This window comes from Hoplias malabaricus, chromosome 11 (genome assembly GCF_029633855.1).
Source record: "Hoplias malabaricus isolate fHopMal1 chromosome 11, fHopMal1.hap1, whole genome shotgun sequence".
Lineage (NCBI taxonomy): Eukaryota > Metazoa > Chordata > Actinopteri > Characiformes > Erythrinidae > Hoplias > Hoplias malabaricus.
In genome coordinates this window covers 14,224,537-14,241,146 of record NC_089810.1, presented here as the reverse complement: position 1 = coordinate 14,241,146, position 16,610 = coordinate 14,224,537, and the positions used below count along the sequence as shown (strand labels likewise).

The 16,610-nt window shown below is 38.3% G+C and overlaps 1 protein-coding gene across 1 annotated transcript in view; it reads left to right on the top strand.

Moving 5' to 3' along the window:
- The first annotated feature begins 2,432 nt into the window (after nucleotides 1-2,432).
- Nucleotides 2,433-16,610, top strand: part of otogl (otogelin-like) — a 38,016-nt gene continuing 23,838 nt past the window's right edge. Inside the window, exons 1-22 of the mRNA XM_066685605.1 lie at nucleotides 2,433-2,505; nucleotides 3,234-3,276; nucleotides 3,570-3,615; nucleotides 3,921-3,999; nucleotides 4,123-4,215; nucleotides 6,294-6,448; nucleotides 6,926-7,047; nucleotides 7,187-7,392; nucleotides 7,687-7,811; nucleotides 8,002-8,108; nucleotides 9,070-9,176; nucleotides 10,178-10,303; nucleotides 10,460-10,568; nucleotides 10,850-10,896; nucleotides 11,679-11,824; nucleotides 12,245-12,377; nucleotides 12,952-13,129; nucleotides 13,576-13,700; nucleotides 13,878-14,087; nucleotides 14,503-14,668; nucleotides 16,011-16,054; nucleotides 16,383-16,557. Of these exons, the coding sequence (XP_066541702.1) occupies nucleotides 2,433-2,505; nucleotides 3,234-3,276; nucleotides 3,570-3,615; nucleotides 3,921-3,999; nucleotides 4,123-4,215; nucleotides 6,294-6,448; nucleotides 6,926-7,047; nucleotides 7,187-7,392; nucleotides 7,687-7,811; nucleotides 8,002-8,108; nucleotides 9,070-9,176; nucleotides 10,178-10,303; nucleotides 10,460-10,568; nucleotides 10,850-10,896; nucleotides 11,679-11,824; nucleotides 12,245-12,377; nucleotides 12,952-13,129; nucleotides 13,576-13,700; nucleotides 13,878-14,087; nucleotides 14,503-14,668; nucleotides 16,011-16,054; nucleotides 16,383-16,557 (2,615 nt within the window). The remainder of the gene's footprint in view (nucleotides 2,506-3,233; nucleotides 3,277-3,569; nucleotides 3,616-3,920; nucleotides 4,000-4,122; nucleotides 4,216-6,293; nucleotides 6,449-6,925; nucleotides 7,048-7,186; nucleotides 7,393-7,686; nucleotides 7,812-8,001; nucleotides 8,109-9,069; nucleotides 9,177-10,177; nucleotides 10,304-10,459; nucleotides 10,569-10,849; nucleotides 10,897-11,678; nucleotides 11,825-12,244; nucleotides 12,378-12,951; nucleotides 13,130-13,575; nucleotides 13,701-13,877; nucleotides 14,088-14,502; nucleotides 14,669-16,010; nucleotides 16,055-16,382; nucleotides 16,558-16,610) is intronic.

The following is a 16,610-nucleotide window of genomic DNA, read 5'->3' as shown; positions in this document are numbered from 1 at the left end:
TTGGAAAGATTCCTTTCCATTCAACATTTGGCCCTAAGCAAAAATAATAAAATAATATTTTTGTTATTTCTTGACAGTTTATTATCATTAAGACCTGTTATATGCTGTTCATACCAAACTTCAAAACTGAAGTCCTGTATTAAAGCGACTTGTTTACGCCAGAAAACTCATCGTCATAAACAGAAACTGACGAGTCTAACTTTTAACTGTGTTTTTAAAACGTTACTATAACCAAGTAACACATTTTATCAACCAGAGGAAATGCAGACTTGATAAAAGATCCAGAAGATCATCGCTAGGATCCAGACATTTATGTAAAAATACATATATTTAATATTTTATAATGTCTGGCTGATAAGACGTGCTGTATGTGAGACCTATAATTCAGTCTCTCTTTTGTTCCGATTTTAATAATCCGGAGATTTGGCCTGTTTTCTTCTGAAGTTAATGTTAAACAGAAAAAGAAACTATGCAGATGTAACTTGATTAACTCAGAAAGTCAGTAACGGTCAGGTGTGTGCGTGTATTTGTGTCGTTATAGGGACAGAAGTGACGACTTTCAGTTTTTTTAAATATAGAGCAGAACGCGAAACGCTTCCAAATACGAAGAAGAGACTATGATAAATGACCTTAACAACTTTCAACACATTTCTGTTTGAGGCTCCAGTAAAACAATGTGATGTGGAGCGGAGCTCGGCTGAAAGTGATGTAAGCACAAGAAGGTGCGCGCAGCGAAGTGTGTCCCATTTCTGCTCTGAGCTCCGACCCCTTGAACACTTGATCCCCGCGCGCCCCTTTTGCTCACCTACAACAAACATCATCATACGTCATCGAAGTGCACACCTAAAGAAAGAAATTAGGACTTTTTGTAAGAATTGGGGCGGGGGAAGACGGTGGACGGCAAAATCCCGGACAGTTTTGGAATCCCGGCCGGACGCATTTTTTAAGTCCCGAAAAAGGACATGTCCGGCAATAAGAGGACGTCTGGTCATCCTATTTTTACAGGACATTTAAGTTAAATATGGTAATCTAATGAGGATTAGTCTTTTAGACTTTTAGACCTGATGCTTTCATTATAATCACCAATATAAAATAGTAAAGCAGTTTTTAAACTTGTATTATTTGCAAGATACATAGACATATTCTGCTTTGCCACTATTCAGAAAGTTAGCATATGTTTCCTTTTCTTGGACAATGACAGGCGTAACTCCTGATGGCTATTGGCTGAATAAATGACTGACAATAATATTGTGTATCTGATTGACTCCAGTCAAAAAAGATGGACAGCCTCTCGGGTACTGGTTCTTACACTTGGGCATCAGTGCTAATCGGCCCCACGTCCCTGTCCCTTAATTTGATTTCAGCAAGTTGGGAACCTTAGTTTAAACCTGACAAAGGCTGATAAATTTTATTTAGCCAATGGCAGTCTTAATTTTGATCTTTCTTACTTACCTTAGTCATCATCGTTTTCCCTCTTATAACCTTCCTCATACAAGCACTATGCCAAATTTCTTCTTGATCTGACATGGATGCTGAGATACTAGCTTTTAAAGCGCCCCTTATAGGTAAATTGGTGCCAAACTTTGTGGCCTATCTTAAAATCTCACGAAGTATATTATTGTTTTGTTAGTTGTGTCGGGGCGGCACGGTGGTGCAGCAGGTAGTGTCGCAGTCACACAACTCAACAGAGGTTGTGGGTTTGTGTCCCGCTCTGGGTGACTGTCTGTGGTTTCCTCCGGGTGCTCCAGTTTCCCCCCACGGTCCAAAAACACGCTGGTAGGTGGATTGGTGACTCAAAAGTTTCCTTAGGTGTGAGTGTGTGTTGCCTTGTGCCCAATAATTCCGTGTAGGCTCCGGACCCACCGTGACCCTGAATTGGATTAGTGGTTTCAGACAATGAATGAAAATTGTGTCAGATCAATTGTAAGCAATAGTGATCTATAGCCATGTGAACTATGATATATAAGAATTGAAAATTCAAGCAGCCTTGAATATCTCAACAGTATCAACAAAACAAGAAGCCCAGGATTCAATATTTGTATATATACTGCTGATGATATGCTTCAATACTGAGACAATCAGTTTTTTTCCAATATTTATCTTCATTATAATGCAGTTTTCTCACCTGTACACCGAGCGCTCCGGTCTCCAGCGCCATGATTGGCCAATCCTGATACAGGGGGTGGGCTTTGTCCGAATATGGGTGGAAAAAGAAAAAAAGAGTGGCTCAGTTTCCAGCTCTTTGAAAAAAAAATGGGAGTGGTAGGTGACTCGATGTGCACGAACGCACATCCCTCTATGAAAGCCCCTTTCTTTACAGCCGTTTCTGTCGACTTTGAAACCTTTATTTAACAGCTGACACATATATTTGCCTAAATCCACGACAATGCCATCGTAATTTTAAATGATTTCCATACGGACTCTGCCCTGAGATGAACGAACAGCGGGAAGTGAAACTGCTTTTTCTCTGGACACTTTTCATCTTCACACTGTTCGCACTGCAAGGTGAGTAAAGAAAGTAACGCTGAATGATGCATTTCTCTAAAGGGTCATGGTGCAGTTGTATGTTTGCCACAGTTTACAACTTACTGAAAGATTCACAGAGAACATGGGTTATTCTACAGTGTAAAACTTTTAGACTTCATTTAGATTTATTAAGATGAAAGACATTGTAGCAGACGTCACAATACATTAATTGTCCCCTTGTGTGGTTCGTGATGACTGTTGACATTTGTAAAGTCCATTAAGAATTGTTTAAATGGGTATGCATATGCCAGAAATTTCATTTCAGTCACTCAATCCACATTTAATAGCTAATATGTCTCTTTTTTAATTAATGTATTTATTTTTTTGACAAAAATTAGAATAACAGCTTCAGGTCCCATACATTTAAAATGTGGGTTTAATCAAAGTGTTTGCTAAAGTAGCATTGGCTAGATCTTTTTACTTCTGATCGTATTTAAGTTTTAATGATATTTTATTTTCTACTTTCTTAAGCTATTCTAAACATATCAGATCTTTGCCATGAGTTTATGTATCTTTTAAGGTCATTAAAATTATGATGAATCTATACTAAATCCAGATTTGTAATTATGCAATTTAATTTGTAATTTAAGACTTTGTTAAAAACTTATTTGGTGTTATCTTTTTTGTCTATCAACAATGGGTATTGTTCTTCATGCTTAAAACATGTGAGTATCATATGAGTTAATGTAACTTTTTTCTGTTTAAAGGATTTTTTTGCCAGGTATTAAAACCAGAAAATAACTTCCATAGGTAAGTATTTTTATACTTTGGGAAAGTTGTAAAAGAGAGAGAGAGAGAGAGAGACTGAACAATCATTTTGATGTTTCGTTAAACCGCCCTTAGTTTAAACTTAACAATAATTCCTGTGGTAGTGGTAGATGGATATTGAAAATATTCAATCATGAAATGCAATTAAACTTCTTTCTTCAACATCACCACGCACCTTCCTTAAAGTGACTGTGTGGCATCTTAAGTAACTCAAAAGCAGCACTCTCACCGTCACTGTGCTTTTAATACTGCTCTCTTTGTGTTGGTTCTAAAAGGAGGGTTAATGCACTGCGCCAGAAACGAGATCTCTTCCGTGAGGAGGTGAGTATACCTAAGAGAAATTGTCTAGGGAGAGAGTGGAGCAACCACACACACTAAGGCACTCTGCATGTTGACAAAGCTGTCTTTGTAGAGTTAGCACAAATGCAACAGCACTAAGAGCTCAGCTCCCAAACGTCTGCCGCTGTCATACCATCTTAAAAAAGCCTTGACCCTGTCTCACAACCATATCTAAAAGCTCTTTTGCCAAACATGGAATTATATCATTCAGGTTCAGACAAAAATAAAAACGCTATAAAAACGTTCAATTAGAGCTTTTCTCATTTACAGTATCATTTCCTTTGCAGACCTTCAGTGCAGTGCTTTCTGATTCAGCTCTCCCTCGAAGTGTCCTTCACAATTACACAGCTCGAGATGCCTCTACAGGTAACACAGAGACACAGACAGTCAGGGTTTCTTGCCTGTTTTATTTCTCCTTTGGGGATAGGTTAAACTGATTTATATTTGGATGTTTTAATGATGAGTTGGTGTGATTACCTTTTTTCAAAGAATATTGCGGGTGTCTTAATGGTGGCTGGTGTCAGGACGGGGGCCACTGTGACTGTGCTCAGTTCCAGGCTCTGGGAGACCGATGCCAAATCAGTGAGTAATGTCACAAAGTAGACACATGAAGAATTTTGCAAACAATTCAGAGGATGGAAAAATGATATTGTATACATTTTGAGAAACGCTTCATTGCTTGATTGTCATTACTTAATCTATATATAATAAAAATAAATTACAAATATAAGTGGTGCTTTCATTTTCTTGAATCAGAATAGATTTTAATGATAAATAATCAGTGGCACATCTAGTAGTGTTGCTGTCACACAGCTCCAGGGTATTAGGGTTGTGGGTTTAAACCTGCTTCAGGTCACTGTCAGTGAGGAGTTGTAGCAAACCCCATCTCTAACAGGAACTGTGGGCTTTGGAAACCACAACTACGGAGGCAGTAATGTTGAGCGCTGTTCAGTCGTTGTGTATTTGCAAGTTTTTTTTTCTCTTTGATCGAAACACCACACATCAATTGGCCACCAATCCATTTGAACCTCTTCAAAAGACCACTGTGTAATTTTGCATTACACCATTATGAGTCAGATAAAAAATCATGTGATCACTGGTGTAAACTGGAGATTTTATAGATGGTTGTTTTGTGCTGAAAGTTTGCATTTCAACAAGATTGACAAGTCTCTGGCCAGTCAGCACCTACCAGGCATGTTTAGCCCCGACTCAGCTCGCATGGTGCCACAAGCAACAATTATTAAAAAAGTACTGATTCCAGGTACCAGATTTACCTATTGGAAAAGCAAAAAGGTTGAGGCGAGCTGAGCAGGTACCATTCAGTAGTATGTGTCATACATTATCATATATGTGAAAAAGCTACTGTTTAAAACCTTACACTTGTTATAGACTGACATGCCAAAAGTCTTGAGATAGCAGTTTGTAAATTTATTATAAAGTGGTGTTACCTCAGGGGATGGTTTGGAAATGCAAAAACCTTTATAAGTTGTGACGTGTAATTATTGAATTTGATGATAGAGGGTTACAGACAGATGGGACATTCTGTTCCAAAAGTCGTGCATGTATTTAAAATTCATTGATCCACAGTGGCACATGTGTACCAGGAATGGGTCATAGAAGGCATTACCACCCACAGTGGACAAAGCAGTTTCTGCTCTAAAGTGACTGGAAAAGGATCGTGACTGAAGGAGTCTAGCTAGATTAGTTCATTCAAACAGACAAGCGATTCTGTCAGAAATCAAATCAACATACTATGCAGGACACCCCACCCACATATTCTGCAGGTCAGTGCAGTGTTTCCATGGGATGTGGGAGCAAAAGGCACACCAGTGTGCCTGGGTGTCCATGGGTTCTGTGTCTGGTGTTGTGGTGTTAATAGAGTTACTCCAGTCGGTCTTCTGATCCCATATCTCATGGAAGCTGAAGAATGTTGCACTGAGGGGATACTATGGGATATATGTGTGGGGCTTCCTGCATTGAATGTGGATGTGTTTTCTCCAAAGTCACTTGTCTAATTGCACTGGGAAATCTAGCAAAAAAAATTGAAGAATTCATCTTCAGCACTTTAATACAGTGTGACTTCACCTTGGAAGGCCACTGCTATTGCACAGTGTATCTGGAGTCTTTAATTCTGGCATTGACATAATGAAAACCCAGTTAAAAAATGCACAAAATATACAATACACTTAATTAAATCTATTTATATATTTAAAGATATATTATTCATTCATTCATTTTCTGCAGCCACTTATCAAGTACAGGGTCGTAGTGGGTCTGGTGACACACAGTCACAACTATGGACACTTTTGAGCAGTCAATCCATCTAACAATGTTTTTGGACTGTGGGGGTAAACCCGGAGCACCCGGCCGAAACCAGTGCAGACACAAGGAGAACACACCAAATTCCTCACCAAAAGTCACCCAAAGAAGGGGAGCTCGAACCCACAACCCCAGGACCCTCGAGCTGTGTGACAGCGACACCACCCTTTTGCTCCACTGTGCCGCCCCATATGATATTTATATATGTAAACATTCCATACACTATGAATTTATTCAAACTTGTATTTTATTTTTTTTTTATTTATTTATTTATTATTATTATTATTATTATTATTATTATTATTACTATACATTTTATTACTGTTTGATGTTCATCTCAGTTCCCAACCTGGGACGGGAGAGGGATGGAATATGTCGTTCGTGGGGTCAGTACCATTTTGAGACGTTTGACGGAATGTACTATTACTTCCCTGGAACATGCTCATATATTCTGGCCAAAGACTGCCACTCAACAGAGCCTCAGTATACTGTGTGGGTGAGTTACTGTCCATTACTTACACAAGGCTGACTTGAAGAATCTGACTTTTGAACATTCCCATCCACAATACACTAATGGCATATAAATGCAACCCCCAAACCCTAAAAAATTTAATGTGTGCTTAAATGATCACATACTAGTATCAAACATGCAGCAACAACATCTGTGTAGGTTGTTAGGTTATTTCAAATAGATTTGCTTATGTTGATAGTGACACTGTAACCTATCTGGGTTTATGTTTCTAGTTTAATTCTGTGCAGTGTAAATTTGTCATCAGTGTACTATTCTATGAATAATATTTGTCTTGACCCCAAGTTAATTAACTAATCATTTTACGTTGATTTGTCCCTTTCACATTACACCTGTATCTATTATTCCCTCTTCTTACTCTGCCTCTTCTTCTCTTCTGTCCTCTTTCTCTGGTTTTCCTTCACAAACTCACCTTCTTCTTGTTTCTTTCCTTCTGAATTGTAGGTTCATAACAGTCGTTCCTGTCATGATTCAGTGTATTCCTGTCCTCGTGCTCTCAGTCTGTTCTTTCCTAATGAGGAAGAGATTCACATTAGTGGCTACCAGGTGCTAAAGGGGGAGCAGAGGTAAGCTTGAACATCAGAAATAAGCAAAGACATCCTCAAATATGTATTACTCAGTGGATGATGAAAAGAAAGGAATGATCTTTCACAAGTGCTCTTTGCTCCTTTGATCTCATATTTGTCTTGTCATTTGCTGCTGCAGACTGACCCTGCCCCAGACTGTGCATAATGTGTTTATTGAGCGTCTAGCTGACTACATCCTGGTGAAGAGCACATTTGGCTTCTCTCTGGCATGGGATGGAAGCTCCGGGGTCTACCTCAAAATGACAGAGGGCCACAAAGGCCGGCCTTGTGGACTGTGTGGAAACTACAATGATGATGGATCAGATGATCTCAGCAGCAGTCATGGTGAGACAAATAGACTGAGAAGCATTTATCGTATCTCTCAGCGACCATTTGAGGCTAATTATATTAGGTCTGAACATAGCTGGCTTAGATCGAGCACACTCAGATTGTGACTGGACCAGTCTTGTAGATCAAAGAGAGAATTCAGGTATTTTAAATCAGTTCAGTTTATTAGAAATACAGATAAATTGTAATAGATCAGTTCTGTATTCAACATTGTATATTTATTGTATAATAAATTGATATAATATTCCTGAAACACTGACATGTTGTGGTTATCTTTCCTGCTGTGTTTAGGCATGAACTCTGAAGATGTTCCTGAGTTTGGCAACAGCTGGGCTGTACACCTTCCTCATGAGCATCCATGTTCTGCTGTAGATGATGACTTCCCTGGCCCGTGTTCATCTGAATCAGATATGGATGTATGTCCATGTCATAATAGTTCTGGTGTCAGTGAATGCTTTAGAATATTATTGTAAAACAGCCATTAATTTACAGCATTTTGTAGGTATAAATGAAGTCTTACATGTTGAATTATGTCTGATTACCTGCAGAAATTTAGACATTTCATATTTAAAAGTAATTTAATGTAAACTAATGTTTATGTCACAGGATGCCATTGAGAAGTGTAGTGCTTTGCTCTTCTTTCCCTTTGTATCCTGTCATGAGAAAATTGACCCAAATCCTTTTGTTGCCAGCTGCGTTTCAGACTTATGTGTGTAAGTAAAACGTGTGTGTGTGTATGAGAAAAAGTTTGAGTTTGAGTATTACAAATAATCAGTTCAGCAAAGTTGACCACACTTTAAATACCATTTAAAATGCATGTCACAGTCTGCAGATTAGATCTATCTTGTTGTCTTCCTCTGTGTATGTTTCTTTCACTCTACCTTTAGACTCTAACATTCCACACTATGCAATTACTACAGGATTATGCTAATTAAAGCTATGAAATTACTTACAGGGTGATAGTACAGTGTGTGTGCGTGCTTATGTGTGTTCTTTTTGTGTGTTTGGGTGGGTATGTTAGATTGGATTAGATTGATTAATGTGATGACATAGCAATTGGGGTTATGAGTAGGATCAGGTCCAGCTGCTGAGTGAGATGGCAGGAAAAGGCTCAGATTCCAGAAACTCTCAGTGCAATATGATATTCCTTCAGCTTTTTTTAAGTTTAGTGACTACATTTTATATTTGAACCGATTCTGAGGCTAATCTATTTATCTGCTGCTGCTAGGCTAAAATGTAGTTATGACAGAATATAGACATTTGTGCAATTTTCTGCATGATGAGTGTATATTAGGTTTATTTATTCATTTATCAGAGACAATGCATATTAATTAACATTTCAGTTTACACTTGTGTAGTGCAGTGTAGGGTTTTACATTTCTTTTAAATTATTTAACATGTCTGAAATTACCTTTATAAAATTCCCCTTCAGATTTTACAATGTCCACATGTTCCATTTTCATCAAGTTACATACATATAATTCAGGGATGCACATTCACTATGACAAAAAGAAATTAATACAGATCAGGGAGTTATTTTAGAAAGTCTTAAATGTCTTAAATTTAATTAAAAAAGTTCTGTGCGTATTACATTTAAGTTAAGGATTCATTCATGCTCCCTGTTTCTCCAAATAATGCTTTTTTAACACTATAAACTATTCATTTTTTAAACAGCTCCAATGATAAGGACACATTTTGCCGAACACTGGTTGAATACACCAGAGCTTGTTCCCATGTCGGCTACCCAGTGCGGGAATGGAGAGACAGCTTTCCCACGTGTGGTGAGTCTACCTTGGCACATTTGCTAGGCAGTCTCAATATACTTATAGCTAAGGGCAGTAATTCCTGGGCAAGGAACTGGAATGTAAAAGTTAATAAAGCTTAGTTTGATGACCCACAGCTTTATTCAGCTGAATGATGGCAAAACAGAGGTTATATTGTTTGGTCCCACCATATTATCCAAGATCTTAAAGAATAATTAAGGCTCTTTTAAAAACACATGGTAAAAATCTCTGGGCCATTTCTGATTCTGAATAAAAATAAATAGCAAATAAATGCAGTGATCAAGCACAAGTTTCTTCAAGCTCCAAATTAAAATAATTTCTTAATGCTTAAGATCTGGAAAAAGTCATTCATGCTTCTGTTACATCTAGACTGGATTACTGTAATGCATTCTATCTCAGAATTAACAAAGTGCCATGACACATTGCATGTGTATCATTAGTTCAAAATGGTGCAGCCAGTGTACTTACAGATAAGAAGAAAAGAAGGCATTTTACTCTAGACTTGGCATCCTTGCACTGACTCCCAGTGCATTATAGAATCCAGAATAAAGTACTTTTTCAAAGCTTTGAATGTACTTGCACCTGCACATGTTGTGGACATGGTTTGTATGTATGGGCCCTCAAGACCTTTAAGGCCTGGTGCCCAATCAGTTTTAACTGGTCCAGGGTAATCGTGCCTTTGCTGTTGCCAAGATGTTGGGATGGTCTCACAAGTGACATTAGACATGCTCTATCTGTGACTGTTCTTATATCCAAGATTAAAACACATCGTTTTATCAATAAGTGTAAAGCAATTCTCCCATTCGGCAAATGTTTAATTGTTGAAAAGTGGATTGAGGACTGTGTTAAAGTGTGTGTCTTGTGTGTGAAAGTGGTAAACTGAAAGTGCACATCTTTGTTTCCCTCCCCTACTTTCTTACTATACGTATTTGGCAGCGTTACAATTTTAAATAGTATGCACATGTTATGCTTTAATACTGGTGTATCATATGTTGCAGAAGATGGATGTGAAGATAGCTTTGTCCATAGAGACTGTATCAGCTGCTGCCCCCCTACTTGTACCTTTGAAAAAGAGTGTCTGGGCACCAACCTGCACTGCCTGGATGGCTGTTACTGTCCTGATGGTGAGGCTTGTGCTATAATAATCTCTTATAGTTCTGTATCTCCTTAGCATTACACAAACACACAGCACAGCAAACATAAAGCTGAAACTGCATAAAAAACTTCAGTTCATTCACAGCATTTCTCGTTTCCTGTCTTGTTCTGTTTTCTGCTCTCAGGCATGATTCTGCAGAATGGTTCATGTATAGCAGTGTCTCAGTGTCCCTGTGTATATCATGGCACATCCTATCCTTTGGGCCATGTCCTGGAGCAGGGATGTACTGTCTGGTAATAATGATTTAAGTATTTAACTTATAGCTTGTTGGTCAATGAGATTGAACCTTAGATCACATCAGGTTTCCTCAACCCTCAAAAATATACTGACACATGTCTTCACTAGATGTTTTCAGGAATTTCAGACTTTTCAGTTATTGCTGTGAGACTATTCTCATTGGTCGATAAGATATGCTGCACTGCCTGTATCACTCAAAGTACTTTCATTCACAATTTAACTAAATCTAGGCGGGGATCTGTAAACTTTAATCTCTATGCTGTAATTTGATTTTCAGTGTCTGCATGGGAGGAGTATGGAACTGTACTGAAAACAACTGCACTGGTAAGAAATGTGTCTTCTTTTTCTTTTGGCATCTTCCCCTTCATGACACCAGGGGCCCCTTCGCCAACGCTTTGTGCCCGATGGGCATTGCACTGCACCTCTACTCTGGATCTCGCAGGTGCTGGGCCCACATGATGTTCCCACGGGCTAAGCCCAGCCAGGTTACGTGGGCTTCCCAGCTACAAGGCGCTCGCTTCAGACACTACCCCCAGGCCTGGCTCCAGGGCTAGGTCCCAGTAACCCTCTCCTGGGCAGGATACATTTACTTCCTTTTCTACTGATCATAGGGTTGCTTCCTTGATCATGTTTGTCTGGGTCTTCAACGCTGCTTCTTTGTGTTAAGAGGAGCCATTTAAGGTGGTTCGGGCATCTGATAAGGATGCCTCCTGGACCTCCCACTGGAGGTATACAAGGCACATCCAAATGGAAGGAGGCCCCAGGGTTGACCCAGGACACGCTGGAGGGATTACATCTCTCAGCTGGCCTGGGAATACCTGGGCCTCCCTCAGGAGGACCTGGTGGAAGTTGCGGTGAACAGAGATGGGCTTCTTTGCTTGGCCTGTTGCCACCATAGTGCTGAAATGGATTACGCAGAAAAAATAATGATGACGATGATGATGAAGATGATGATTTTCCCTTTCATTTTTGTTTCTTTGTTTGCTATAGTTGAATGGCTAATATAATGTGAAGAAGAAGTTCTCAAGTTCATGTTTTGTGGAGATACATATGCTTCTTTATCCTGGTGACATTCTTGGTAAAGCGTGTGTGTGTTTGATCTGCAGCAGAGTGCACAGTGGTGGGTGACACACATGTGACTACATTCGATGGGCGCATATTCATGCACACAGGCACATGCCAGTATGTCCTAGTGAAAAGCCGTGGCAACACCAAATTCACAGTCACACTGCAGTATGCCGCCTGTGGAGAGGTAAGACGGTCTGTATTTTATACAATTTTCAATTCTTATGTGATTTAATTTGAGGTTTATTATTTTTTGTGTCTGCCGAATTGTAATTATATATTTTATATGTTTCCCAGTCCTGTCCTTTGAGACCCCCTGTTTGCATACTTTAATATTTTCCCCTCTCCTCCTTGACCACTTTATTCTTATTGGTGTCCTCTAGATGCAAACCAACATTATAAAGTTTTAAATTTTGATGCATACAAAAATTCACATATTTGACACATTTTATTAAGTGTTTGATAACATTTTGCACTCAAATGTCTTAGCATTATACAATTGTGCCACAATCTCATTGTTACTACATGTGAATGATATATGTCTTTGTTATGGTAGTATGTCTGTGCAAACCTGTGTCTAATTTGATTTGTTATTTTTGCTAATCAGTCTCAGGAACATTCCTGTTGCCACTCAGTGACTCTAGTAGTAGATGAAGATGTCAACAGGCAGGTTACTCTTACCAGAGAAGGAGAGGTCATCATTGGAGCCAGCATGGCTGTCAACTTACCATACACAGACGGTAAGGTCACCTGTGTTTTAGAATTTTAAAACTGATGGATCTGATAGAAATTAAAAACAAATTAGGATCTGTTTGAGAACTCCTGTAATGAAAATGATTAAAAAACAACTGAAGCTGTCATGTCAAACTTTTCTTTGGTTCCACAGCTACAGGAACTTTTGAACATTAGAACATTTTGAGCAATGTGACAGCGACTGCTACATATATTTGGTACTTGTGTGAGATTAGACCTCCTAGGATTCTACCTGAGCAAAGGAACAAGTCTGCAATTTATTTTTATTTCTAAGTTTGCTTTATTTTAACTCAGTTAACTCAGATAGAAATTCTGTTAACTGTCAAATGTGCACTGCTAGCACTGCCATCAGTTAGAATACAAGTGCACTCAATTGCTTTCCTAAGACTCGAGTATTAAGTAGCATTAGCCCAGTTCAGTTTTGGTCCATGAATATATTGATGACCATTTCCTACAAGTCCTAATATTTACATAAATGTAAATATTTGTTTTACTTAATTGAACTTACCTGGTGTGTAGAACTTAACAGTTTGTTTGGATATATGTGAATATGTGTTTCAGATGTGGTGGATGTGCGGAGACTGACATCTCTGTTTGTGGGCCTGCGTGCTGCTTTTGGGCTGAAGCTGCATTATGACTGGCAGGGTGGACGAATCTATGTGCAGCTGGACAGCACCTGGACAGGCTCCACCCTGGGCCTCTGTGGAACTCTCAATGGAAACCTGCGAGATGATTTCTTGTAAGTATCTGTCTGCATTGTGTTACTTTTGGAAGTCAACATGAAATCCAATTTGGTGGAAAACAGAAAAATACTGCAAAATTCCCTTAGACTGTTCTTAAGAAAAACTGTGCATTGGACTTTATTTTAGAGGGGACCTATACTGAAGAATTACTTTGGATAAAGTGCATAAAATAACAGTTGTTCAGTGCATTATCACATAAATTTGAGTATCTGTAGTGTATAATATCCATTAAACTGTCAAATAAAACAACCCAGTTCTAAACCCAACCCTAAATCTGACAGCTTGGGATAAAATGAGTTGTAAAGTGCAGGTACTTTAGAGTCATCCTGCCTTGTTGTTTTTAATGTGTGGGTGCTATTTATATATTGCATTGTATCGCAGTAAGTATATGACAGTAAGAGGGTATGTAAATCTATGTAATCCTGAGTTATGCTATCTCCAGATCCCCAGCTGGTATGATAGAAGGCACACCACAGCTGCATGCCAATGCATGGAAGGTTTCGTCAGCGTGCACCAGCCCAGTTAATATCCCTGTCATTGACCCCTGCGAGATGAACCAACAGAACAGTATGCACATAAAGTCACACCAAGCTTATTTTAAGTTCAATAATGTATAAAAAATGTGTTGATCCCTTGATACTTATCAGCTTGTTTTAAAAAGGAGTTGACAGGTTTTGGTATTTATAAACATGTTTGTAAATGGTCATGGTTATATTGATACAGTAATGGACTGTTTTGTTACAGCATACTATGCCTCAGTGTGTGATGTTCTTACTGGAGAGGTCTTTGCTCAGTGCCATGCATATGTGAGTCCTGGCATGTACTATCAGCAGTGCCGCTACCAAGCATGCCGCTGTGGGAATGGATGCATGTGCACTGTGCTGTCCCACTACGCCTACATCTGCTCAAAACACCATGTCACCATCAACTTTAGAGCACATGTTTCGGAATGCGGTTTGTATTTCTTCAACTTGCTACACTGTCAGAAAATCTGTCACTGTGGTGGTACATTTAGCTGTACCTGTGGTGGGACCCCCAAGTGTACATATTCAATACCTTTAATTAGGGAACAAAATTGTATTCAGTTATAATTGTATATTTTAAAATTGTGTTGATTTCATATGACCGAGGAATTATATAAAATTATTTTAGATTACAAATATTCACCTCTTCTTCTACAGACAGGAATGCACTATACCTTTGGGGAACACACCTGGACTTTAAAACTTCTTTTGTACCTTTAAATGTACATTTACACTGCTTGTATCTGTAGTGACCAATAATGTACCTCTACTGTACCTTTTTTCTGAGGATTTTAACCCCTTTAACTGTTTAACTAATCCCCTAATTGTACTGTGTGTGTGTGTAGGTATGGTGTGTTTGGGAGGGATGATGTACCACTTGTGTACATCATCATGTGGGAGGACATGCCATTCGGTGAGCCTTGGGGAGGTGTGTGATGGAGACTGTGCTGAAGGATGCAGCTGCATGGATGGAATGTTTTATGATCATGCAAGGCAGCGCTGCATACCACTGTATGTCCCGGTACCCATATACCCATGTTTAATGTTGCAATCACTGTAGTCAAGAATTAATCCGATTGGCCTATAATTTTTTTACATTTTTTTTCATTCATTCACTCATTATCTGTAACTGTTTATCCAGTTCAGAGTTGAGGTGTGTCCAGAGCCTACCCAGAATCATTGAGCACAAGGCTTTAATTGTTTTTAAAACCTATAATTTTACTCTATGTTGCAAAGTCACATACCTTGCCTTCTTTCTGTAGTTCTCAGTGCCATTGTTATTTCATGGGCTCCGTGTTCCAGCCAGGAGAAGTCTCTTTTAGCTCCTCTGGGCCTTGGTGAGTGTGTATCAGTGTTTTTATATCTCTGTAATTATTGTTTTCGTATATTATCAGAATAATATTGACCTTAGTTTTGTAGGAAAACAGATAAAGAGGACACCAACAGTGTCGAAATTGCCATCTTACAAGGCCCAAAAACATTTGTTGTTATTTCTGTAGGAATAGGTGTAGTGCTAGGTTAATATAGCTAAAGATACTGAGTTCTGTTCAAAAATCCAAAATATATATATATATATTTGCATAATCCAACTGGTGCTATTTCGTATCTGTTTCATAACCTTCACTACTGTTGCATAATATACAGATATTAAAATATAGTAAGGTTAGATGTATGAAAAATGTGCCTGGTAAAAAATATACTATATATATATATATATATATATATATATATATATATATATATATATATACAATGATATACAAATGATCTAAAAAAACTAAAAAAAAATTACACACGCTTTTTTAACTACCATTTTTTTGTGATGTAGAAAATTCAGACTAGATATATTTTCACATTTAATGTGAGCTATAATCTGTGCAATTTAAAAACAAACTGAAATAATTTAGAGGGGAATTAATATAAAACACTTAAATTATATTAAATATATAAAGTGGATAAAATAAAGCACTGGCTTCAAACAGTAACTTACCAAGTATTAAGCACCTCTCTGAAATCAATGAAAACATATTTATGCAACATTGGTATTTTATGTTTTTTACTTTAATTTTCCCCTAATTTATTTCAGTTTGTTTTTTAATTGAATAAGATTATATGTCACATTAAACATGGGAAAACATCAGAAATTATTTTTGACATCACAAACACTTGGCATGGGATTTTATGCTTTTTTGTAGTAGCCACTGTTAAAATGCCTGGTGTTTGTAATGTCAAAAATAATTTCTGAACGTTTTCTACACCTGGCATTTTCATGGTGTGGTATGCTACCAGCAAATGTTAATGCAGAGTGTCAGGGGTCCACGTGATGATGCATGCTATATGTGATTTTTACCAGTCTCTGCCGAAATGCCCGTATGGAGTGTGTGCCAGAAGAAAGAGGTAAATCTGAAACTGTCACCTTTTCAAACTTCAATTATTGAAAGTAGCTTTTGCAATTTTAACAACCTTTTTGACCCAGGCTAAAGGATCTAAGATTTTCTGGTTTATATTTGCAATAACTATGTGCTTTAGTACATTTCTGATCTATGATTCACTCAGGGTTACATTTCCACATTTTATGTGTGTCAAAAATATTTCTCAATTATTTTTGTTTATACTGCAATATGGCGATTGACACCATTGACTATGTAGAACGTGGCATATTTTAATTGCTTAATTAACAAACTGTAGTGCTTTCTCACTTTAATTCACTCTTTTATTCTCTCAGAGCCTGAGCGAAGAGATTGCCCAAATGGGAAAGTTTACTACAGCTGCAGGGGCCAGCTTGGGGTGGGGCCGTCTGGTGTGGGGGTGGCCTGTGAATTGACCTGTAGGAATCTGATGTTGAATCTCACCTGTCCCCCCATGACCCCCTGTGTCCCAGGGTGTGGATGTCCTGAAGGGTACTGTCATTTGTCTCTGTCTCTAAAGGGATGTAGTATAATTGGTTCACATA